Below are 25250 nucleotides of genomic sequence, written 5' to 3' on the forward strand. Positions count from 1 at the left end.
TTATTAAAAGTCAGCAGATACACTTTTTGTAGCTGCTGACTTTTAATAAACACAAATAGTTGGAACTCTGCTTTAAGGAGATTCACCCTCTCTATTTGTCCTGTTTATCATTATCATTCAAAGTAAAAGAAAATCTCAAATTTTGAGTTGTCCCCACAAAAATAATAGAGGGGAAATCTTCAAATGGGGACACTGGTTCTAGTGACCTGGGGGGGCCCCCAAAGAATTCCCTTAATTTGCATGGATTTCCTCTCCCTTCCTGTTTGTCTTTAGAACAGGAAGTGAAGCAAAATATCCACAATGGGACGCAGATGGCGAAAAAAAAATTTGATGGGTTTTAAACCTCTTTTGCTCGATCCAAAATGAAAAAAAGAAGTTTTGCCTATAGTTCTACTTTAAGGTATAAGTGAGGATACAATAGGTATAAGAGCTTACAATCTATTACGGTACGAAAGAAAACCTTTATATTTCGAATTAATCCAAAGCAACTTGTTAGGCTACATTCACATCTGTGCATTTCACTGCAATGTTGCGCTTGCAGTGTCAGAAAACGTTCATGGCACCCCAAACGCGCCCGTTTTGTGGCACAACAAATGTGTGCTATACAAACTCCCCAAGCTCCGCACCCGATAAAGGTTCAGGGGCTTGTTTGGCACATTTGCCATGCACAGGACGGCCCATTCAATGACTGTGACAATGCTCATTATTGTAATGCACAGAAGTGAATGGGGACTTGTAGGAAAGTGGAGTGCTGCTAATGCTCATGAATGGTGATCAGGCTCCTGATTTCTATACCAGACAGGTCCTGTACTCTTTATCGTTCGCACAACACTAACATTTCATAAAATATCATCCCTTATTCTATAATAATGAACACAAGTCAGCAGAAAATAGGAAAGCGAAGCCTGTCACATACAGCAGGAATACCGCCATTCTCATGGGTATGACAATAAACTACATTTCCCGGAATGCTTTGCTCCTCGATAAGTGGTCACGTGAGACGAAATATCTGGTGAACGGGAGGGGTTTTCACGTGACAGGGTACACCGCTGACCAATCAGAATACAGGCGTGTGATTTGAATGTACGGAGCGCAGTGTGTTCTGTGGAGGATAGGACGGGAGGTGAGTGTGGGGCTCTAGATTTCTGTACACCTCAGATAACGGCGCTTTACAGCTGATGTAACCGAGTGACTGACCCGCCGGGCTGTGTGTGCAGTACTGTTCCCAGAGACTGGCTGGGTGAGGCCTCTGTGAGTGGTGGGGACTGGAAGTCTGCTCCATGGCTCGGCTGCTCAGGCCTGGCATAAATGTGGGGCAGCAGTGCATAGTAACCAATCAGCTTCTACCTTTAGCACGTTCAGTTAAGCTTTGAAAATGAAAGCTAGAAGCTGATTGGCCGCCATGCACAGCTAATCCCCCATTATAGTGATATTAGTGGTATTTGATGGAAGCATTGTAATGGGTAGACGCTCCTCCACACATGTTATATAACGGTGGTGTTCTGTCAGATTAGCGAACCCGTCAGAGTAGGTAACAGAAGTGACGGACCACTACCAGGTTTGCTCATCTGACAGAACACCTGCAATTAGAAGAAGGCAGCGGACATCTTAGTACACCCAGCTATGTCCTGAATGTAATATTACGTTTAGCAATAAAGCGAGCGTATAGAAATCTAGTATATTGACATCCGTGATGCTGTTTGGATGTTGAATTTTGAAAGCCTAAAGTTTTAGCGCTGAGCAGTATGGGGTGTACCAACATGACCTCTGCCACCTTCCTATTGCTGCTGTCCAGCTTCTTATAAAATGTAATATCCAAACAGTATCACAGATGTCAATATACTATATTTCTATACGCTCACTTTATTGCTAAACTTCGTGTTAAATTAGCTTCTTCTGACTGCACAGACAGCCCAACCTGCAAAAACTCATTTCAGGGAGGTGACGCTTTGCGCCGACCCGTCGACTGGGCACACATCAGGACATAGGGCATGGGGCACACAGCAGGGCACACATCAGGACAAGGGGCCTACAGCAGGGCATGGGGCACACAGCAGGACACATCAGGATATGGGACACACAGAGGGGCATGGGGTACACAGCAGGGCATAGGGCACACATCAGGACAAGGGGCCTACAGCAGGGCATGGGGCACGCAGCGGGGCATGGAGGACACATCAGGACATGGGGCACACAGCAGGGCATGGGGCATACATCAGAACACGGGGAACACAGCAGGGTATACAGCAGGGCATGGGGCATACAGCAGGGCACTGGGCACACAGCAGGGCATGAGACACACAGTAGTCACTATGCACACAGCAGGGCACTGGGCACACCATGGGACATGCATCAAGGCATGGAACATGCAGCCAGCCACTGGGCACACCATGGGACACGCAGCCAGGCACTGGGCGCACCATGGGACACACAATGGGGGAAACACATCAGCAAGATCCAAGCAGCTGCTGTTTACATTACTTGCAGAGTAGTGTGGGAAGCGGCTGTTATTAGACCTCACCGCCGGCCCCTCCTCTCTTCTTGTCCATCCCAGGTGATGACAGATCTGGTCCCTGCAAAGCGGCTGTCATTAGACCTCTCATGGCTCCTCCAAGCCGGCCCCTCCTGTCCACCCAAGAAGCACCTAAGGTGGATGGGAGGGAAGGAGGGACCGGCAGGGAGGAGCGTGCTACGAGAGGTCTAATGAAAGCCGCTTTGCAGCGACCAGATCTACCTGTCAACTAGCTGTGATTGACGGGTGGATCGCAGTCATGGGGACCCCTTTTGGCAATGTGCCGCCTCAGTGTTCACCAGCGGAGTGCTCCCGGCTCTGTCCTGCCCCCTCCCCTGGCCACAGATAGAAGACAGAGCAGCCAAAGCAGGCGCCATGGCTGTACTCCATTCGGCTGCTCGGGCTGCTCTGTCAGTGGCTGAGTGACAGGCTCAGCCGGGAGATTGTCCGGGAGACCACAGTCAAATGCGGGAGATTTGGGATGTCTGGACTGCAGGTGTTCTGTCAGATGAGCAAACCTGGGAGCAAATACCAGAGCACAGTACAGAACATTTGTGGAGTAGTGAGATCCTGCAGCTTCCAAATCTTGAATGATCCATTGCAGCTCAAAAGACAAGAAGACTGGGCATGGGATCCAAATTTGAGTAAAAGCAACTGATTTGTTCTCCTTTATGATGAACATCTGTCTCTTAGAACGGAAGATTACACCAGATCATAAGTCCAGTGCTCCAGCATCACCCACTATGTACTTCCGCCATAAGGCAAAATAGGTTCTTTTCGTGGGTCTGGCAAGGACATAGTGAAGCTGATGTTTTTTTCAGAATAGAAAGCACCCTGAATAACGGGGATCATTGCAACCTCCAAAATGCATTGGACTTATCTTGTGGACGCCTTTGTAGTGGAGTGACATTGTTATTGCTACTCTTTCTTCATGCCATGACGTGGGACTATTACTATGGTTGTGTGGGACAATATGGTGGTGCCCCATAGGGAAGTGACTACAAAGGTGTGAATGGAGCCCAGGACAAAAAGACAAAACGGAACCAAATTACAACATATGTTCTGTCCTTATTGTATCCCATAGCCCAGAGAGGTAGTGAGAGGAAATCCCTGCAAATTAAAGTGGTCTTAAAGTCCCTATTGTTTACTTGTACTTGCATGTAAGATATTGTCTAAACATGCACCATTTAAAGGAGAAGTACAGCCAAAGCTTGTCTGGCTGTACTTCTCCTGTGGATCACAGGAGTGCAGTTCGTTCTGCACTCCTGTGACCCTTTTTTAGCAGACAGCGGGGTGAAGCTACAGAGCCAGTCCAGGCTGAGGCAGGATCGTGACAGTATGGTCAGGATCCACTCACAAGCCTGGAACAGGACCTGGCTCAGCCTCTCAGCGAACCGCTGAGAGGCTGAGCCAGCCACTCCCGCCCCCTCCACAGCCCAGCGCTCCATTGAGCGTGGGGGGGGGCTGACAGAGCAGAGAGCAAGCAATCCTCGTTTCTCAGTCTTAGAGCTGGCGGGGGACCAATCATTCACCTAGGTAAGTATGATTCTAAAAAAAAAAAAAAAAAAAATATTCCCATACTTCTCTAAGAGATATTTACTATATAGTTACATAGTAGGTGAGGTTGAAAAAAGACACAAGTCCAACCTATGTGTGTGATTATATGTCAGTATTACATTGTATATCCCTGTGTGTTGTGGTCGCTCAGGTGCGTATCTAAAAGTTTTTTTGAAATTATCGATGCTCCCCGCTGAAACTACTGTCTGTGGAAGAGAATTCCACATCCTTACTGCTCTTACAATAAAGAACCCTCTACGCAGTTTATGGTAAACCGCTTCTCTTCTAATTTTAGTGAATGGCCGCATGTCTTTTTAAATTCCCTTTCGTGGAAAAGTTTTATCCCTATTGTGGGGTCACCAGTACGGTATTTGTAAATTGAAATCATATCCCCTCTCAAGCGTCTCTTCTCCAGAGAGAATAAGTTCAGTGCTCGCAATATTTCCTCGTAACTAAGATCCTCCAGAGCCTTTGGCTTCATTCTCACGAGGCGGATCCGCTGCCTCGGAGTCCGCCTCTGTCCGCCAGCTCAGCAGGAGATCTCTCCGTTGATCTCCGAGTCGGCGGATGACAGGTCCCTCTCTTCTCACTGAGCGAGGAGGGGCTTGTTGAGCGCCACTGGTTACTATGGAGAGATCGGAAGAAAACGGACAGCATGTCTCACCCGATCCGATGCGCCAGGGACGGATGCGAACGTAGGGGCATCCGTCTGATTGGGTCAGATGTCAGCGGACATGTCACCGCTGACATTCGCCGCTTCATAGACTAGCATGGAGCGCCCGTTCAGGTCCGCCGACAAAACTGACAGGTGGACCTGAACGGTCCGACAGTGTGAAAGGGACCTTTATTAGTTTTGTTGCCCTTCTCTGGACTTTCTCCAGTTCCAGCACATCCTTCCTGAGGACTGGTGCCCAGAACTGGACAGCATACTCCAGGTGCAGCCGGACCAGAGTCTTGTAGAGCGGGAGAATTATCGCTTTATCTTTTGAGTTAATTCCCTTTTTAAAGCATGCCAATATTCTGTTTGCTTTTCTTTGCAGCAGCTTTTGCTGAGCCTATCATCTACTAGGACCTCCAGGTCCTTTTCCATCCTAGATCCCCCCCAGTGTATAGATTGCATTCATTTTTTTTGCCACCCAAATGCATTATTTTACATTTTTCTACATTAAACCTCATTTGCCATGTAGTTGCCCACCCCATTAATTTGTTCAGATCTTCTTGCAAGGTTTCCACATCCTGCAGAGAAGTTATTGTCCTACGTAGCATTGTATCGTCTTCAAATACTGAGATACTATAGTAGCAGTTGGTGACCTCACCAGCGCATGTTATTCTGCAGGGGATCATTTGGTGGAACTTTTTTTTTTTTTTTTTTTTTTGCGGTTTTCCTCCACTTTAAGGGAATCTCTTGGGGGGGGGGGGGTTCCCCTAGGTCACCAGAACTGGTTTCCCCATTGGAAGATTTCCTCTGTATTTTCTGGGGACAACCCAAAATTGGGATTTTCTTTTACTGTCACGTTTAATAATAAAGGTAAACAGGAAAAATGCAATAAAAACTGACACGCATTCTAATCCCTCTGCACTTTTTACACAATAAAAAAAAAAAAAAAAAAAAAAAGTTTTACCTTTTTAGTTATACATTAAAAGCCCATTTGGATTTGACATGTTCACTTTTTGAGATCACATATCTGGTTACAAGCAGGTCATAAGAAAAAGCTTTGCATTTGTGTTGCTGACTGCAGAGTTTATCCCAAACCTGAATGCTTTTTAGACATTGCTGGAGTTTTGCGTTGATCATATTGGCAGTCTGCATACAGTATGGTTTAACATGTTGTCTGAGATTATTTTTTTCTCAGCTTTTTGGGATTATAGAGAAATATAATAAACTGTGGAAAATCATATCCTCCTTCTCCTTGACAACTGGTCTCGCTTTTTTTTTTTTTTTTTGTTTGATTAAAAAAAAAAAAAAAATCACCTGACCTATCTACATTGTGTACCATTGTTTTGTCCTATAGGCTGTTCACCATGGCACAAGCTGGGGATGAATGGGAGCTGTCAAAAGAAAATGTTCAGCCTCTTCGACAAGGGAGAGCTATGTCTACTCTTCAAGAAGTGCTTTCCCAGCAAGAAAGCTCTAATCATAATTCCATTCAGCAACAGAAACAGTAAGTGTTATTATACTGCCTCAGCATGATACATAATATCTTCAAATAACACACGATTTTATTTTTATTTTTTTTTTTTTTTGTATAGTGGTATCAACATATATACATACACTATATTACCAAAAGTATTGGGATGCCTGCCTTTACACGCACATGAACTTTAATGGCATCCCAGTCTTAGTCCGTAGGGTTCAATATTGAGTTGGCCCACCCTTTGCAGCTATAACAGCTTCAACTCTTCTGGGAAGACTGTCCACAAGGTTTAGAAGTGTGTCTATGGGAATGTTTGACCATTCTTCCAGAAGCGCATTTGTGAGGTCAGGCAATAATGTTGGATGAGAAGGTCTGGTTCACAGTCTCCGGTCTAATTCATCCAAGAGGTGTTCTATCGGTTTGAGGTCAGGACTCAAACACCCCAAACTCACTCATCCATTTCTTTATGGACCTTGCTTTGTGCACTGGTCCAAATCATTTGATGGGGGGGATTATGGTGTGGGGGTGTTTTTCAGGAATTGGCCTTGGCCTCTTCATTCTAGTGAAGGGAACTCTTAAGGTATCAGCATACCAAGACATTTTGGACAAATGTCTTGGTATGCTTCCCAACTTTGTGGGAATGGTTTGGGGATGGCCCCTTCCTGTTCCAACATGACTGCGCACCAGTGCACAAAGCAAGGTCCATAAAGACATGGATGAGCGAGTTTGGAGTGGAGGAACTTGGTTAGCCCGCACAGAGTCCTGACCTCAACCTGATAGAATACGCTTGGGATGAAATAATGCGGAGACTGCGAGCCAGACCTTCTCATCCAACATCCATGCCTGACCTCACAAATGTGCTTCTGGAAGAATGGTGAAACATTCCCATAGACACACTCTTAAACCTTGTGTACAGCCTTCCCAGAAGAGCTGAAGCGGTTATAGCTGCAAAGGGTGGGTCAACTTTGCTTTTTGGTAGCATAGTGTGAACAACAAAACAAAAAATGGTCTCCTGCAGTGTAATGGCATAATGTGCAAGTATGCATGAAGAACTTACCATAGAACGCAGCCCTCCAGTGGTGTGCTGTCACCGCTGACAGGGCTTCCATGTTCACCCGGTCTTCCTTTCGGAATCGCCGGCTCCGGCTGTTTTAATGGCTGAGCCACGGTGAGAGTATGCCGTCTATTGAGAGCGGAGTGCGCATGCACGGGTGACGTTACCGGCTGCTACTATCGTAAATCTTTCCTAAAAGGTGCATGTTTAGGAGATATGTACTGTATCTACAGGCATGCCTTATTATACAGTGTATGTCAGGCCAAAAAAAAAAATTTTTTACATCTGTAATACATGCACATTTCCCTATATTTTGTCTCTAGACAGATTCAAGTTTTGATTTGGTAGTGGATTTGGAGACATAAGTTTGGAGTTCCTTGTTTTTTCATATATTTTATTCAGGATGGGCGATCAAGTGACCACTGTAACAGTGGTCACATGATCGTAAGCTGGTCCCGCCAGCTACCATTCTGTAGCCCGGACTGAGAGCTGTCTACGGCAATATTTGATCCTTCTGCCAGGAGTGAGCACATAAACAATGGCCGATCAGTGATGCATATATGTGGGAGTTAAAGCCCACCCTTTTGCTGACACAAATATGTTGGGTAGTCATAAAGGGTTTAAGAATGCTGAATTTGCAGGAAAAAAAAACCTGCCAATTTCACATGCGAACACCCCACCTTCGTGTTATGGTGAGGAGGAATTGTTCTGCATTCCACAAAGGAAAACTGGGCAGAGCTGGCGGCTCTGCCTCTGCTGCACTAAAATCCAAGGCAGTTTTTTCATCTTTGCCCAGTTTTATATGTGGACTGCAGAACGTTTCCTCCCCTCCTTAACATAAGGGTGGGGTGTTCTGACATCCAGCAGAGAACTAGGCAGGGATGACAACACTTCCTGGGAATTTTGTGCAGAGACAGTATTGTTGGCACATGGCAGGAATTAGAAGCTCACAGCATTTCATAGCAGATATTTTTCTCTGCTCATACAGACAAGCACTGTACTAGTGCTTTTAGACAATGGAGAGAATGTGCTTGTAGAGATTTTATGCATATTATTATTTATTTATTTTTTATTTTAATTTGTCCAAACATACTTAAACCACTTAAGCCCTGGACCATTTTGTTGGTCAAAGACCAAAGCTCTTTTTGCGATAAGACGCTGCGTCACTTTAACTGACAATTGCGCGGTCGTGGCTCCCAAACAAAATTGACATCCTTTTTTTCCCACAAATAGCGCTTTCTTTTGGTGGGATTTGATCACCGCTGCGGTTTTTCATTTTTGCGCTATAAACAAAAAAAATCGCCAATTTTGAAAAAACACATTTTTTACTTTTTGCTATTATAAATATCCCCAAAAAATATATAAAAAAAATTTTTTTTTTCCTCAGTTTAGGCCAATACGTATTCTTCTACATATTTTTGGTAAAAAAAAAATCGCAATAAGCGTTTATTGATTGGTTTGTGCAAAAGTTATAGCGTCTACAAAATGGAGGATAGATTTATGGCATTTTTATTGATATAGATAGATATATATATATATATATTTTTTTTTTACTAGTAATGGCGGTGATCAGCGATTTTATTTTTTTATCGTGACTGCGACATTATGGCGGACACGTCGGACAATTGACACATTTTTGGGACCACTGGCATTAATACAGCGATTAATGCTAAAAAATTGCATTGATTACTGTAAAAATGTCACTGGGAGTGATTCTAACTGTGGGGGGGGGGATGGGCTTTGTGTGACACATCACTGATCGCTGCTCCCAATTACAGGGAGCTGTGATCAGTGACCGTGTCACTAGGCAGAATGGGGAGATGCTTATTTACATTAGCATCTCCCTGTTCTTCCTCACCGTGAGACGATTGCGGGTATCCCCGCGGACATCGGGTCAGCGGGACCGGCGATCACGGAGCTCCCAGCGGGCGTGCGCGCAAGCTGCCTCTTAAAGGGCAACATAAAGGTACATTAATCTGCCTGTATGTGCCCTTCTGCCACAGTATATCTGTGTAAGGCGGTCAGGAAGTGGTTAAAGTGTAAACCCCAATTTTTTTTTTTTTGTCTGCAGTATATGTTGTATTAGATCCTGCTGTATACAGTTTTGTGTCTATAGCCAAACATATTTTATTTTTATTTTTTTTTGGCTAGAGTAAGGAAAGGTTAAGAACATCTTTTTAACTGCTATGCAGGCCTCCTGTTCTGGGGACAATCTTTTACCAGATGGAAAGTGAAGGAAGATCTTCAGTGGGGAAATGGACTTCATTCAGTACCCGGTTGTGTGGCCAGTGCCTAGGAGTAGACTAAAATTGGCTGGGGAACTGATGTTCTGTCAGAAGCAGACAGTGGCAGTGCAGAATGTGATGGTATGAGTCGGGGTACCCAGCACCAGTGTGTGAACCCCCAAGTTTAGTGGTAGATCAGGTAAAGTTTGAGTGTGTGTATGTATAACATAAATATATAATATATGTATATGTGAATGCGTAATCTATAAGTCCTGTCTGCCACTGTGGCAGATGAACTTCTAGTTTTGGTTGCAGTGAGTAATCACTTTGGTTGCAGTGAGTAATCACTGCACTCGTAATCAATTGACCCTTTTTCTAGCTCTCAAACTGAAAGCCTGTACCTTGGTATGGACATATAGCTGGAGGAAGAGTCTGCAGGAGCCTGGCATTGCACACTGCTTTGCAGGCTCATTGCAGAAAAATTGTGCATTTATTCATTTTTTTTTTTTTTTTTGCAAAATGTGGCGTTAGCCTGTATGCTTAGAAGCAGAACCTAACATGCTGATAGCTTACACAACACCACTACCTACAGCCAAATAACTTAAGACAAGAAAAAGACCTTGACGGTTCCAGTTAATCTTTCAGCTGCAATAAAATCAGGATTTTTTTTTTTTAATCAAGAAAACGTTTATTGAGCATAAAAGAAAAAGGATATATAATCAAGTACCAAGTGCAACAGGCACTAAACAAAGGGATGACACATTTGACATTACTTTCATATAAGCGATACACTGATGACTGATCTCAGCAATTAGAGCATGACCAGGAGTCCGGATGAGGGGATCAGTAGGTCTACCCAAGAGGGTGACCCGCAGCTCTCACCCATGGAGACATATAGAATACAGAAGGCACATAATATTGTACTTGGTAACAAATCATGGGGTTAAGGGGCATCAAGCAAGTGCTTAGGTCACATTGAGGCAACGCCACAGCTGGGGATTGGTCCTACTCAGTACATGTGGACGTGTCTTCCAGCCACCTGTCCCAAATTTCGTTTTGTACTAGGCTGTGCAGCCTCTATGCAAGTACACCACCTTTTTGTAAGGAAGGGTGACGTTAACCGCCCCCATCCATTGCTGGATGGTGGGGGGAGTTGCTTTGATCCAGGTGCGGGCGATTTGCATTCTCGCGAGGAATAGAGATTCCTGTAGGAATATATTGAGGTACTTCTCCTCTTCGGGAAGAGAGAGGATGCCGAGTAGACATTGGTGGGGGCACAAAGATAGGGGAGAGCCCATGCAGTCATGGAGGAACTTAACCACCTGGGACCAGTATTCCTGAAGTCTTGGGCAAGACCATAGCAGGTGGTAAAATGTGCCTTGGGGGTCTCCGCACTTGGGGCATGCCGAGCTGTAACCTGTCTTGAACTTGGATTGGCGAGTCGGGGTGAGGTAGGACCTATGCAAAATGTATAAGTGTGTGAGTCTGTCTGATAGTTTAGGAGAAATTGTCTTAGAGGTGGCCAATGCATCCTCCCAATCCTCATCCTCCACGGCCCCCAGGTCCGTCTCCCATTTGGACTTCAGTCGGAGAGCCTGTGAGATGGCCATTGGTAACATAAGGTGGTTGTAAAAAAAAGGATATCAGTCCTTTGGGGTCCTGACCGCGGACCACACTCAAGTCTGCCACTGAAGTCTGGGAACGGACTCTCCAAATTGGGAGTTGAGGGCGTGTCGAAGCTGGAGGTAGGGAAAGAGCATTTGGTTGGATAGGTCGAATTCATCTTTAATGGCTTGGAACGAACTGATTGTCCCGTTATCTAGAACATGGGAGAGGAACAGAATTCCTTTGGCTATCCAGAGATTTTGGTCAGGGACTGTGCGTAATTCAGGGAGTTGGGAATTGTCCCACAAAGGCTTGTGGGTGTGAAATATAGGGGTCTTGGTTGTGGTCATGGCATGTTGCCAAATTTTACAGTGATGAGACATGTAATTTCTGATGTCCGAGGGCCCATGGGTGCCACGCAGGAGAACTAGGAATGGGTGGGCGACCTGGCCGATACGGGGGGGAGCACACTAGGGATAAGTAGCGGTCCCTATCTATTTGGTTGTAGTAGTAGAAATGCGACAATTGGGAAGCAATATAATATAGGGCAAAGTCGGGAAGGGCAGTGCCCCCCAGGTGGACAGGACACTTCAGAGTGTGCCAGGATGAGCCCCATACAAATGTGTTGAAGATAGCTTCCATGGACTTAAAAATTCGGGGGGGAATGTAGAATGGAGCATGCCAGAACAAATAAAGCAGCATGGGGAGGAGAATCACCTTAACTAAGTTAACGTCCAAGAGGGAGTCGGGACCAAACTTGGGTCTTTGTTTTAGGAGGGCAAATAGAGGTTCTAGGTTCAGGCTTATATAGTCTGCTAGGGCTCTTGAACGATGCACGCCTAGATACTTAATTTGACTTGCTCTGATGAGGGGGAGTGCTGCCTGGGCTGCAGATTGGGCATCCAGGTCCAGCGGGAGGATTTGAGATTTGGACCTGTTGATTTGCCAGCCGAAATATTCCCCACATTGCTTTATCAGCCGCAGGGCTGCCTCAAGGGAGGGACCCGAGTCTTCTAAATAAAGGAGCATGTCGTCCGCGTATAGGCTAAGGGTCACAGTCACCTGGCCCATGCGGAGACCTTTAATATGGGGGTGAGCCATGATGGCAACAGCCAAAGGTTCCACGGCCAGAGCATACAGTAGTGGAGATATGGGGCACCCTTGTCGAGTGCCTCTGGACAGTGAGAACGGATCAAAAATCCTGCCATTGACCTAGATCCGGGCAGTGGGGGCCTGGTAAAGAAGCTGTAGCCATTTGACAATTTTGGGGCCGAAGCCAAATCTGCGGAGACATTCCCAAAGGTAGCTCCATTCCACAGAATCGAACGCCTTAGCGGCGTCCAAACTCACCACTACCCCGGATCCAGTATTGTCATGTATGGCCTGTAGATTCATAAAGAGCCTGCAAAGATTGAACGCAGTGTTCTTATTGGGTATGAACCCGGTTTGATCAGGGTGGATCAAACTAAGTATTACTTTGTTGAGTCGTAGGGCAAGAATTTTGGCTAGGATTTTTATGTCTAGTTGCAGGAGCGATATGGGGCGATAGGACTCTGGAAAGAGGGGGTCCTTGCCAGGTTTAGGGATGAGGACAATGAGAGCCTCTCCCATGGATGATGGGAGAGTCGCGGAGTCAAAGATGTGGGCATATAGAATTTGTAGTTTGGGAGTGAGGACGACTTGGAATTGTGTGTAGAATTCTCGTGGGAGGCCATCAGAGCCTGGCGTCTTAGAGGCCATCAGAGCCTGGCGCCTCTAATTGGGACCTTTGGGAGTGGGCGAGTTTGGGAAATCAATGTTTTGGAGGAACTGGGTTAATTCGGTTTGTGTGTGTGTGTGTGGCACGCCGTGGACGTATAGAGATTGGAGTAGAATCGCTTGAACTCCTCTGCCACCAGGTTGGGGTCCGAAATCATGGCTCCATTAGCTGTCTGGAGCTGGACCACGACTGGGGGGCTGTGGTCAAGATGAGCCATGTAGGCTAGCAGTTTACCCACATGTTCGCCATGTTCAAATAATTGCTGCTTGCTGAAGAAAATACCGTGCTACGCCTTTACAAAGTGTAGTTGATTGATTAATCCAAACTGTAAACGGACAAGGGAAGCGTTGGCTGCCGAGGGGTCTGCAAGAAATAACTGTTCGAAGGGAGCTCAGCCGCTCTTCAGATTGTTGTAGCGCAAGTTTGGATGTGGCATTGTGTCTATTTATGCGTGTAGACAGGACCAGTCGGCATGAAGTTTGAAAGCCTCCCAGACCAATCCAATAGGCGCCCGAGCCCAGGATAGTGCAAAAGTGTATCCACTCTCTCTGGATGGCTTCCAGGTCTGGCAGAACAGTGAGCCAGACTGGGTTCAGCCACCGCATACGGGGGAGCCAAGGGAAGCCTCTTTGTCATCCAGTATGGGGAGTGATCTGAGAGCAACCTGGTGCCGAACCCCACGTCTCTATGAGGTCGGGCAACAGGGCGGGGGAGATCAGAATTAGATCTATATGCGACATGGCTAGTTGTGAGGGGTTGAAACAGGAGAAAGCTATTTTGGTTGGGTATTTATGCCTCCAAAAGTCTATCATGGCAAACTCTGATATGAACCTGCCAAACCTGGTGATAGATGGGGGGGTGGCTGGGCTGGGATTAAGTGTCATGTTGAAGTCACCCAACCACATTGCAGGTACTGTGGGGTATTTGGACATTTGAAAGTAAGTCCCTCCTGTAGGGCATGGAACTGGAATGGTGGTGGGATGTAAAATGCCATATGAAGCACCTCCAGGCCACCCATGGTAGCATGAAGGAACAGGAACTGACCCTGAGGATCCGACTACAAATCGTGAAGTTGGAATTGCACTGTTTTGGCAATGAGGATGGCTGTTTCGCGGGAGGTAGAGGTGTATGGGGCATGATATAGCCAGCCAACCTAGGGTTTCTTGAGTGCCATTTGGGTTTGGCCCGTAATGTGGGTTTCAACTAGGACAGAAACATCTGCTCGTATATGTTTTAAGGTGAGAAAAGGACAGCTACTCGCTTAGGCTTAGCGCATAGCCCTCGAACATTCCAAGTAATTATCTTAAACGAGGCCATGAGGTGTCTTGGGGGTTTTGGGCATGCAGTCTGATCCTTCAGTGGAGGCACCCAGCAGAGGGGTCAGACATGTAACATGCAACATAAAACAATGCAAAATATAAAGAGAAAAAGGCATTACACGTGGGAGTGCAGCGAATCTGTGCAAGCAGACGGCTGGGGTGTAAGGATCTACATGACTAGTTGCACAGAGTATCACTCTTGGCATTGCAAAACAAGCAAGACACAGTATGAAGTATATACTGTTAAATTGAAGCATACAGTGAGCAATATGTCAGGTAACACTTATAAACTTTGCCATCTCTTGACCAGCGTGGCATGATGCAGAAACAGTCACCCACGACGGCCATTGGGGTGGCAGCTGGCCAGGGAAACAAAATTTGTTGAAATGTTAATAACCGTCAGATCAAAACAGCAATGGGGGGGATGCACAATACTGTGTGCGACCATAGCGGGTTTATGGGGGCGACAAAAAAAAAACTGCAGAGCACACAACTGAGTGGGGTGGAAAGTGTGCTGTTAGTCCAAGTGAGTGCCCATTGAGTGTCTGAGAACAGAGCAAAAAACAATGGAAGAGGGGGAAATGCAATGACCGGGGACGGAGTGGGAAAGGCAGGGTGCCCAGTATGTTGGCACATGTATGGAGGCTGACTGAAGGAGCCAAACTGTTCATCTTAAGTCTCTGGGAACGGGAGAAAGGGGGGTGGTAAAGGAGGGGGGGGGGGGGGAACAGGCATCGGTAAACTCACAGTTCGTGTGGGAGTTGGCAGTCCAGATCCGGAGCAATCAGTACACATCCAGGGGGTCACATGCAGCAGGTGGGGAACGTGTGAGGTGGTTCAGCAGTTAGCAGGGCTAAAAGAGGCTAAAAAAACTGATTCAGCCACCACATCTAATGATTGTACTCTGCAATATTTAAAATATTTGGTTTTCGGTTTAATACTGCTTTAACTACAGGGGTGGTATGTGGTGTAATTTAATCTGATAAATCTGTCTTTATGAGTCTTTAATTAAACATTTTTATTGTTTCAGAACGTTTGAGTTAGAACTTCGCTTCTATAATGGCGATGACCCATTGGATGTTTGGGACAGGTATGAATTAATTTAATTCTTTTTTTAATTCAACAATATCTGTGAGCCATATTCTAGATCTCATGTAACGGAGTGCGGAGTGAAAGGTGGTCCAGTGTCCCAAATGAGGTCATACTAACCACTTCAGCTCCGGAAGGTTTACCCCTCCTTCATGACCAGGCCATGTTTTGCAATACGGCACTGCGTTACTTTAACAATTGTGCGGACATGCGACACTGTTCCCAAATAAAATATGTCCCCCACCCCCCACCAATAGAGCTTTCTTTTGATGGTATTTAATCACCTGTGTTTTTTATTTTTGATGCTATAAACAAAAAAGGATCAACACTTTTGAAAAAAAAAAAAAAAATATTTTTTACTTTATGCTATAAAACATCCAATAAAAAAATGAAAAATCAAATTTCTTCATCAATTTAGGCCAATATGTATTCTGCTACATATTTTTGGTAAAAATAAAAAAATCCCAAAAAGCGTATATTGATTGGTTTGTGCAAAAGTTATAGCGTCTACAAACTATATGGGATATATTTTTGCAATTTTTATTTATTTCATTTTTTTTTTTACTAATAATGGCGGCGATCAGTGACTTATAGCGGGACTATAATATTGCGGCGGACGAATCGGACACCTTACTGACACTTTTTGGGGACCAGTGACACTAATACAGTGATCAATGCTAAAAAATATGCACTTCACTGTACTAATGACACTGGCAGGGAAGGGGGTTAACATCATGAGCGATCAAAGGTTTAAATGTGTTCCCTGGGAGTGCTTGCTAACACTGTGGGGGTGTTTGTACTGTGGTAAGGCAGAGTTCCGTGTTCTTGCTTAGCGGAAACGCAGGACCTCTACCTCGACTTCTCACCGAACGGAGATCTGTCTTGTTTACTTAGGCAGATCCCCATTCTACCTGTCCCCCGAATGATCAGTGGGTCCTGGTGAACATTGCGCCCCCCTGGACCCGCTGATTGGACAGGTACGTGATTCTGCCCAAAGGGGCCGCCCTTTCCCAGTAAAAGTACACGGGGCATCTGGTTAAGCTGTCGTAAGAGCATGGTACATAATCCATCTCAACCGCTATGTAAACCAGCCTGCCTTAACCTTTTTTTCTCCAAACATCTTCCAGGACAGCCCATGAGACCTTGGGCTCCTCCTACCAGGACAGGAAAACATCACCCCCACCAGATAAAAGGGCGGTCCTCCAGGCCCATGTCAGTTATTTGTGTTTCCACCGGACGGGGGGGTAACATGTTCATGGAACCTGCTCCCATAGGCCTTATAAGCAGGGGCTTTGTATGGCTATTTTCTGGGGCATATCACTTACCTCTTCCTCTGCCAGAAGCAGCACACCGCTGGGGAGGGACCCCTAAAATAGTTTCAGGTCTCAGTGAACCCCTACTAAAACTATAAGACGTACAGCTTATAGAACATTAGAGTGATCAGTGACTTGTAGGTTTTAAATAAAAATAGTCATGAAATAAAAAAATATAATGCAAGAAAGGAAACGCAGAATGCAAATTGTAGTGACCCCTTACTTTGGTTGTCAGCGTAAAATTAATTAGCTTTTTCTTTCTCGAACATCACGGGACACAGAGCCACAGTAATTACTGATGGGTTATATAGGTATCACTGGTGATTGGACACTGGCACACCCTATCAGGAAGTTCAACCCCCTATATAATCCCTCCCCCTTGCAGGGATACCTCAGTTTTTACGCCAGTGTCTTAGGTGATGGACGTGTAAAGATGTCCTGTGCTGAGCTCCAAAGGGAATATCCTAAGATCCTATACTGGGGCAAGCCAGGCGAACCGGATCCATTCAAAGTGTCTTTTTATGGCCGAATTGAATGGTACCTGGGCCTCGTGTCCGAAGAAACCCGTAATGCTTCTCTTTTTAGAGAGCTGGACCCCGCAGATCAGAAAATGGCTTTAAACTTCCTAATTTCTGGCGAGGTGCTTTACGGTCCCAGAACTGTTGGATCCCCCTACTGATGGGGGCCCCAGTCTCTGATGGTTTTTTCAAACGGAGCCCACCGTGAGAGGTGAAGATTGGGTCTGTGTAAACAGCACCCTGCGGCTGGATAAGGTAAGAGGAGATTCCACAGAATTTTTGAGTTCTAGTGGCTTTTCTCCTTTAAGGTAAATGCATGCTATGCCTATTGTGACCACCGGGGGCTGCCAAGAGCACAAACCTACACATGCTGACTCTGTCTCAGGTGTTGTAATCGCTGTTTATGTCCCAGCGTCTCAAGCAGACTGCAAACAGGTAAGGTGGAAAGGGGGATTTCTCATGTTTGAATGTTCCCCCCCAGGCTAGAGAGAGCCCACAGGGGTCTAGAAAGTGGTTATACCACCCGGGCTCTGCGGCCTAATGGCCACCATCTCTCAAGATAGCCGTTCAGGCAGATCTTGTTACCAGCCTCCCTCCCCCCCCCCCCCCCCATCCCCAGCCTTTCTCCGGAAGCATGACAGGAGAGTCGGCAGCGCGGGAAGCGCTCGTTTTTTTCAAAACTCGAGGGGGGGGGGGGCGGTAGAGGAGGGGGCGGGACGTCAGCACAGGTGCTTAGACTCCCACTCAGGCCAGCTGCAGGCTATTAGAGGCACTCTGTACAGGTGCACACAGCCTTCTGAGAGACACAGAGCTGACGGTCGCATGTAAGGTGGGACACAGGCATTCTCCTAGGCAGCATTTACTGAAGTAACACCAGACTGAGCATTGGGTAGCAAGGCTTTTAGCCAGACTACATCGCTCAGCGGGCAGTGTTCATTTGTAAACCTCACACCTTGTTGCTTTGCACTATGGGTAGAAGAGGTTCAAGCACCCCAGGAACCAGAGACACTAGGGGATCTCGTTCAGGTTCTGAGGGCCCCCTGTCGGCAGCATCTTCCCCCCCTAAAGATGGGCCAGGGACGGCTAGCCAGGGAGAGCCATCGGGGTCAGGGGCTACACCTGCTTCTGGCACTTCAGCCCCTGTATATATTACACAAGAGGTTTTTTCCTCAACCATTAATGGTCGTGATTACGTCTTCACTCAGTGGAAGAAAACGCACTAGGCTTTCCTCTGTTCCCCAAGACCATCAGACAGAGGAGCTCTGGGATAAAGGAGATGAATCCCTTTCAGAGGATCGGGATGGAATGGATGATTCCTCTTCGGAGGATTCAGGTGGAGAGGGACCCTCTGCGACTTCCCAAGAGGAGAAAGTCTTAGTGCAGATCCTCACTGGATTGGTCCGCTCCACATTTAAGTTGCCCATACCTGAAACTGCTAAAGAATCCTCTTCTGCTTTGGGGTCACTGAAACCTTTCCAAGCAGCACATGCTTTTCCTGTTCATACTTTACTTGAAAAGCTTATTTATTCTGAGTGGGATCACCCAGACAAACGTTTTTTTCCGCCGAGAAAGTTTTCAACACTTTATCCGATGGAAGAAAAGTTTATTAAAATGTGGGGAATACCGGCTATTGATGCCGCCATTTCCTCCGTAAATAATAGCCTGACTTGTCCTGTAGACAATGCTCAGATGCTCAGGGATCCTGTAGATAAAAGGATGGAATCCCTATTGAAGGATGTTTTCTCCTTAGCAGGATCAGTGGCCCAACCTGCAGTAGCAGCGATTGGAGTCTGTCAATACTTAAGAGACCATGTTAAGCAGGTCATCAAAGTATTACCTGAACAGCAGGCCCAGGGGTTTGCTAACCTTCCAGCGGCCTTATGCTTTGTGGTTGACGCCATTAGAGATTCTATCGTGCAAACCTCCCGTCTTTCACTGGGGTTGGTGCATATACGTAGAATCCTATGGTTGAAAAATTGGTCAGCCGAAGCACCATGTAAGAAGCTACTGGCTGGGTTTCCATTTCGTGGTGCAAGGTTGTTTGGAGAGGACTTGGATAACTATATCAAGAGAATCTCTTGTGGGAAAAGCACTCTCTTACCTGTCAAGAAGAAGAGTAAGCGTCCCTCTTTCAAACGGACTCTTTCCCCAGCGCCGGGGGCTTCAGCCTCCAGGCAGTCTCGACGGCCGCCTCCATCGGGGTCCAGAGACGAGTCAACCCCAGGGACAAAAGAAGTCCTGGGGAAAGAAGCCTACTAGGCAAAACACTAAGACCTCTGCATGAGGGGGCGCCCCCGCTCACTCGAGTGGGGGGAAGACTGCGACAGTTCTCAGAGCTCTGGCACGAGGACTTCCAGGACAGATGGGTAGTCTCCACGGTAACCTTAGGGTACAAGCTGGAGTTTCAGGAATTCCCTTCTCCTCGGTTCCTCAGATCAAATGTTCCCAGAGACCCAGAGAAGAAGCAGTCGCTCCTTCTAGTGTTAGAGCGACTTTTGTCGCAGGAGGTCATTATGATAGTTCCCGCAAAGGACCAGGGATTGGGCTTCTATTCCAACCTTTTTACGGTCCAAAAGCCAAATGGGGATGTCAGGCCCATTTTGGACTTAAGGGATCTGAACCGATTCCTAAGGATTCAATCCTTCCGCATGGAATCAATTCGAACAGTAGTTCCCACCCTGCAGCAAGGAGAATTTCTGGCATCAATAGACATCAGAGATGCATATCTGCATGTGCCCATTTTTCCTGCTCATCAGAAGTTTCTGCGCTTCGAGGTAGGAGGGCGCCATTTCCAGTTTGTGGCTCTGCCTTTCGGGATAGCCACTGCACCTCGAGTGTTCACAAAGATCTTGGCTCCTCCTCTGGCCAGATTAACCCCTTCCCGCCGACCGTACGCACATATGCGTACTCGGATTTCCGGGGTTATACCGTGATGATGCCCGCAGCTGCAGGCATCATCCCGGTACCGTTGTTTACAGCGGGCGATCGGCTACCCGTGTATAACAACCGATGCGGCTAAAAGCCGCTCGGTTGTTATACCGGAGGAGCGGGAGGGGACATCCCCCCCCCTCCCGCCGCTGTTACCGGGCCTCCCGTGCGATCGGGAAGCCCGGTATCCAATCGGGTACTTTCGGCGGCTGGGGGCGGGCTGGAACGAAGCTGTGAGCAGCTTCGTTCCAGCCTTCTTGTTGTAAACGCGGAAGCGACGTCATGACGTCACTTCCCGTTTACTCGGCTGCCAATGGCGCCGAATTTAAAAAAGTACACAGTATTCAGAATCGCCGTTTTCGGCGATCTGAATACTTTGAAGTGTAAAGGAGGGATGGGGGGTCTTTTAGACCCCCGATCTCTCCATAAAGAGTACCTGTCACCACCTATTACTGTCACAAGGGATGTTTACATTCCTTGTGACAGCAATAAAAGTAAAAAAAAAAAAAAAATTTTAAAACACAATTTATAAAGTAAAAAAAAAATAAAATAAAAAAAAAAAAAAAATTTTAAAGTGCCCCTGTCCCCGCGAGCTCGCGCAGCGAAGAAAACGCATACGGAAGTCGCGCCCGCATATGTAAACGGTGTTCAAATCACACATGTGAGGTATCGCCGCGATCGTCAGAGCAAGAGCAATAATTCTAGCCCTAGACCTCCTCTGTAACTCTAACCTGGTAACCGTAAAAAATTTTTAAAGCGTCGCCTATGGAAATTCATAGGTACCGTAGTTTGTCGCCATTCCACGAGTGCGTGCAATTATAAAGGGTGCCATGTTTGGTATCTATTTACTCGGCGTAACATCATCTTTCACATTATACAAAAAAATTGGGGTAACTTTACTGTTTGGATTTTTTAAAATTCATGAAAGTGTCCCTTTTCCAAAAATTTGCGTTTAAAACACCGCTGCACAAATACCGTGTGATAAAAAATATTGCAACAATCGCCATTTTATTCTCTAGATTCTCTGCTAAAAAATATATATATATAATGTTTGGGGGCTCTAAGTAATTTTCTAGCAAAAAATATGGATTTTAACTTGTAAACACCAAATTTCAAAAATAGGCTTAGTCATGAAAGGGTTAAGGGCTCAGGGTATAGCTGTCATAGCATACCTAGACGACCTGCTCTTGATAGACCGGTCGGTAGCCTCTTTGAATGGAAACTTGAGGACCACGGTCAGGTATCTAGAACACCTGGGTGGGATCCTCAACTTAGAAAAGTCTTTCCTAAAACCAGTAAGAAGACTGGAGTATTTAGGTCTGATTATAGATACAAGCCAGGAGAAAATATTTCTACCCCAGGCAAAGATCACTGCTTTGAGAGAGCTGATTCTGACAGTAAGGACCAAGAAGGGTCCCTCAATCCGCCTTTGTATGAGGCTACTAGGGAAGATGGTGTCTTCATTCGAAGCAGTTCCCTATGCTCAGTTTCACTCAAGAATGCTGCAACACAGTATTCTGTCAACCTGGAACAAGAAGGTTCAGGCATTAGACTTTCCGATGCACCTGTCGCATGCGGTGCGTCAGAGCCTCAATTGGTGGCTCGTACCCGAAAACCTGCAGAAGGGGAAAGCCTTTCTACCGGTTACCTGGACGGTGGTAACAACAGATGCCAGTCTGTCAGGTTGGGGAGCAGTTCTGGAACAGGCTGCGGTCCAAGGGGTATGGTCCAAGACAGAGAGGACCTTACCCATCAACATTCTGGAGATCCGGGCGATACATCTAGCTCTAAAAGCCTGGACTATCAGGCTACAGGGTTGTCCGGTCAGGATCCAGTCCGACAATGCCACAGCAGTGGCTTATGTCAATCATCAGGGAGGCACCCGGAGCCGAGCTGCTCAAAAAGAGGTGAACCAGATCTTAGTCTGGGCAGAGATGCATGTGTCATGCATATCGGCAGTTTTCATCCCGGGAATAGAAAATTGGCAGGCGGACTATCTAAGTCGCCAGCAGTTACTTCCAGGGGAATGGTCTCTGCAGCCCGACGTCTTTTGGGCCATATGCCAAAGATGGGGGGTTCCAGATGTAGATCTCTTTGCATCCCGATTCAACAAAAAGATAGACAGATTTGTGGCAAGGACAAAAGAACCTCTTGCATGCGGGACGGATGCGTTGGTGATTCCGTGGCATCGGTTCTCACTGATTTACGCATTCCCGCCTATTCTGCTACTACCACGACTCCTTCGCAGGATCAGGCAGGAAAAGAAGTCGGTACTTCTGGTGGCCCCCGCTTGGCCCAGAAGGACTTGGTATGCAGAAATAGTAAGGATGACGGTGGGTTCCCCGTGGACCCTACCGGTACGCCCAGACCTGTTATCTCAAGGTCCAGTGTTCCATCCTGCCTTACAAACGCTAAATTTGACGGTTTGGCTATTGAGACCCACGTTCTGAAGAGTCGTGGGCTCTCAGGTCCTGTCATATCTACCTTGATTAATGCAAGGAAGCCAGCTTCCAGGATGATTTATCATAGAGTCTGGAAGGCTTATATAACCTGGTGTGAATCCAGAGGTTGGCATCCCAGGAAATATGTCATAGGTAGAATCCTTGATTTTCTACAGATGGGCACAAATTTTGAGTATAGCCTCATGTAAACAAAAGTAATAATTTGTTAAAAACGTACCATCATCCAAATTTAATATACAACAACAAGGAAGAGTGGGATCAAGGGGACAGTGGCTGATGTTGGCCCAATCATGCTCCCACCCTGGAAAAGACTGGACTATATCGGTACAGATAAATAACAATGAACAGTTGAGTAAAAGGATTTATTACAAAGAAAGAAATTACATAGTGTACTTGTTAAAATTGCAAAAACAGAGGCTCGGAATTGCCTTGATTTTATTTGTATATTGTCTGTATTATTATGTACTATCTTTTTCATAGATTGGTCCTGAGGAAGCGGTAATACCGCGAAACTAGTCGAGAACCAGACCATTCTATACCCTGTAACAACAGATGCCTCTTGGGCAATTCCGAGCCTCTGTTTTTGCAATTTTAACAAGTACACTATGTAATTTCTTTCTTTGTAATAAATCCTTCTACTCAACTGTTCATTGTTATTTATCTGTACCGATATAGTCCAGTCTTTTCCAGGGTGGGAGCATGATTGGGCCAACATCAGCCACTGTCCCCTTGATCCCACTCTTCCTTGTTGTTGTATTTCTACAGATGGGATTAGAGATGAAGCTGGCCTTGAGTACCATCAAGGGTCAGGTTTCTGCTTTATCAGTATTATTTCAGCGGCCACTTGCTTCGCATTCTTTGGTCCGAAACTTTATGCAGGGGGTGATGCGTCTTAATCCTCCGGTTAAAGCGCCCCTAAACCCCTGGGACTTGAATTTGGTCCTGGCTGTGTTACAGAAACAGCCTTTTGAACCAATAAGTCAGATTCCTTTGGTCTTGTTGACAAGGAAATTAATTTTTCTGGTGGCCATCTCTTCTGCTAGAAGAGTATCAGAATTAGCAGCTCTTTCCTGTAAGGAGCCTTATTTGATTATACACAAGAATAGAGTGGTACTACGCCCTCATCCTAGTTTTTTACCGAAGGTGGTTTCTGATTTTCATTTAAACCAAGACATTGTTCTACCTTCCTTTTTTCCAGATCCCTGTTCTCCGGAAGAGAGATCTCTACATTCGTTGGATGTAGTAAGAGCAGTTAAGGCCTATCTAGGGGCAACTACTCAGATCCGCAAGACGGATGTTTTGTTTGTGCTGCCAGAGGGTCCCAATAGAGGACAGGCAGCGTCAAAAGCTACCATTTCTAAATGGATTCGACAGTTGATCAATCAAGCTTACGGTTTGAAACAGAAGATTCCTCCGTTTCAGATCAGGGCACATTCCACAAGGGCTATTGGTGCTTCTTGGGCAGTGCATCACCGGGCCTCTATGGCTCAAATCTGCAAGGCCGCAACCTGGTCTTCAGTTCATACATTCACCAGATTCTATCAGGTGGATGTGAGAAGGCATGAGGATATCGCCTTTGGGCGTAGTGTGCTGCAGGCAGCGGTACAGGGTCCTCAGGTCTGATTGCACCCTACTTGGTCGTGGTTCCCCCCCCTCAGGTAGCATTGCTCTGGGACATCCCATCAGTAATTACTGTGGCTCTGTGTCCCGTGATGTTCGAGAAAGAAAATAGGATTTTTTAAAACAGCTTACCTGTAAAATCCTTTTCTTTCGAAGGACATCACGGGACACAGAGGTCCCGCCCCTCTTCTAATACACTATATTGCTTGGCTACAAAACTGAGGTATCCCTGCAAGGGGGAGGGATTATATAGGGGGTTGAACTTCCTGATAGGGTGTGCCAGTGTCCAATCACCAGTGATACCTATATAACCCATCAGTAATTACTGTGGCTCTGTGTCCCGTGATGTCCATCGAAAGAAAAGGATTTTACAGGTAAGCTGTTTTAAAAAATCCTATTTTTCCACAATTATCTAATCTTACAGATTGCTCTATCATGTAACCTGAAAAACCCATATAAAGAAAATGAGTTCTGCCCTGAACAGAGAAACTTATTGTTTTAATACCCAGCGGTATTCAGGCATGAAGATGAACCTTTTTATTGTCTTTCTAACAATTTTTTGAGCAACATCTTCAGGGGACCCATGTTTTCACATGTACTAGTATGGTGATGCAACAACTCGGAGTTGGGAGGGTGTTGGCAGGATAAAGAACTGTAATTGCTTTCCACACTGCTATATGTTGTTTGCTGAGACAGAGCGTTAAACTTGTAGGCAAATGTATAACATGGAGAACACTATTCAAATCGATTTGTTGCAGAGGGAAAGTTTTTTCTTCCTCGTTAATTGAGGGACACAAGGAGTCTTGAAGGATAAGTTCACCTTCGAGAGCATGTTACACGCTACACTCATATTTAGGGTGTAATGTGTAACATGCTCCAGCAGACACTCCCCCTTTGACAGCAGGTTGGGATTCCTTTCCCTACACCCGCTGTCAATATTTAAAAATAGCACAGCTGTGTGTGGTTCTACCTACACAGCCACATCATTCATTCACCGTGATCTGGCAGTGGCAGATGGCTTGTAGCTCTTCATGAGCTGTGAGGGTGCTGGTGAATGCTCTCATAATTCATTCATCTTCCTGCTCTTTAGTAAGTAAACTGTAGGCCAGCCCAGAGTATAACTCCCCCACTCCAGCTTCAGGCAAAAAGCCCTT

General features: G+C 46.1%; 1 protein-coding gene across 1 annotated transcript in view; it reads left to right on the forward strand.

The window, feature by feature from the left end:
* The first annotated feature begins 1031 nt into the window (after window positions 1–1031).
* BUB1B (BUB1 mitotic checkpoint serine/threonine kinase B) overlaps window positions 1032–25250 on the forward strand; it is a 108807-nt gene continuing 84588 nt past the window's right edge. Inside the window, 3 exon segments of the mRNA XM_073610189.1 lie at window positions 1032–1123; window positions 6082–6231; window positions 15197–15256. Coding sequence (XP_073466290.1) covers window positions 6092–6231; window positions 15197–15256 — 200 coding nt within the window. The 5' untranslated portion in view covers window positions 1032–1123; window positions 6082–6091.

Source organism: Aquarana catesbeiana, linkage group LG13 (assembly GCF_042186555.1).
Source record: "Aquarana catesbeiana isolate 2022-GZ linkage group LG13, ASM4218655v1, whole genome shotgun sequence".
NCBI classification, from domain to species: domain Eukaryota; kingdom Metazoa; phylum Chordata; class Amphibia; order Anura; family Ranidae; genus Aquarana; species Aquarana catesbeiana.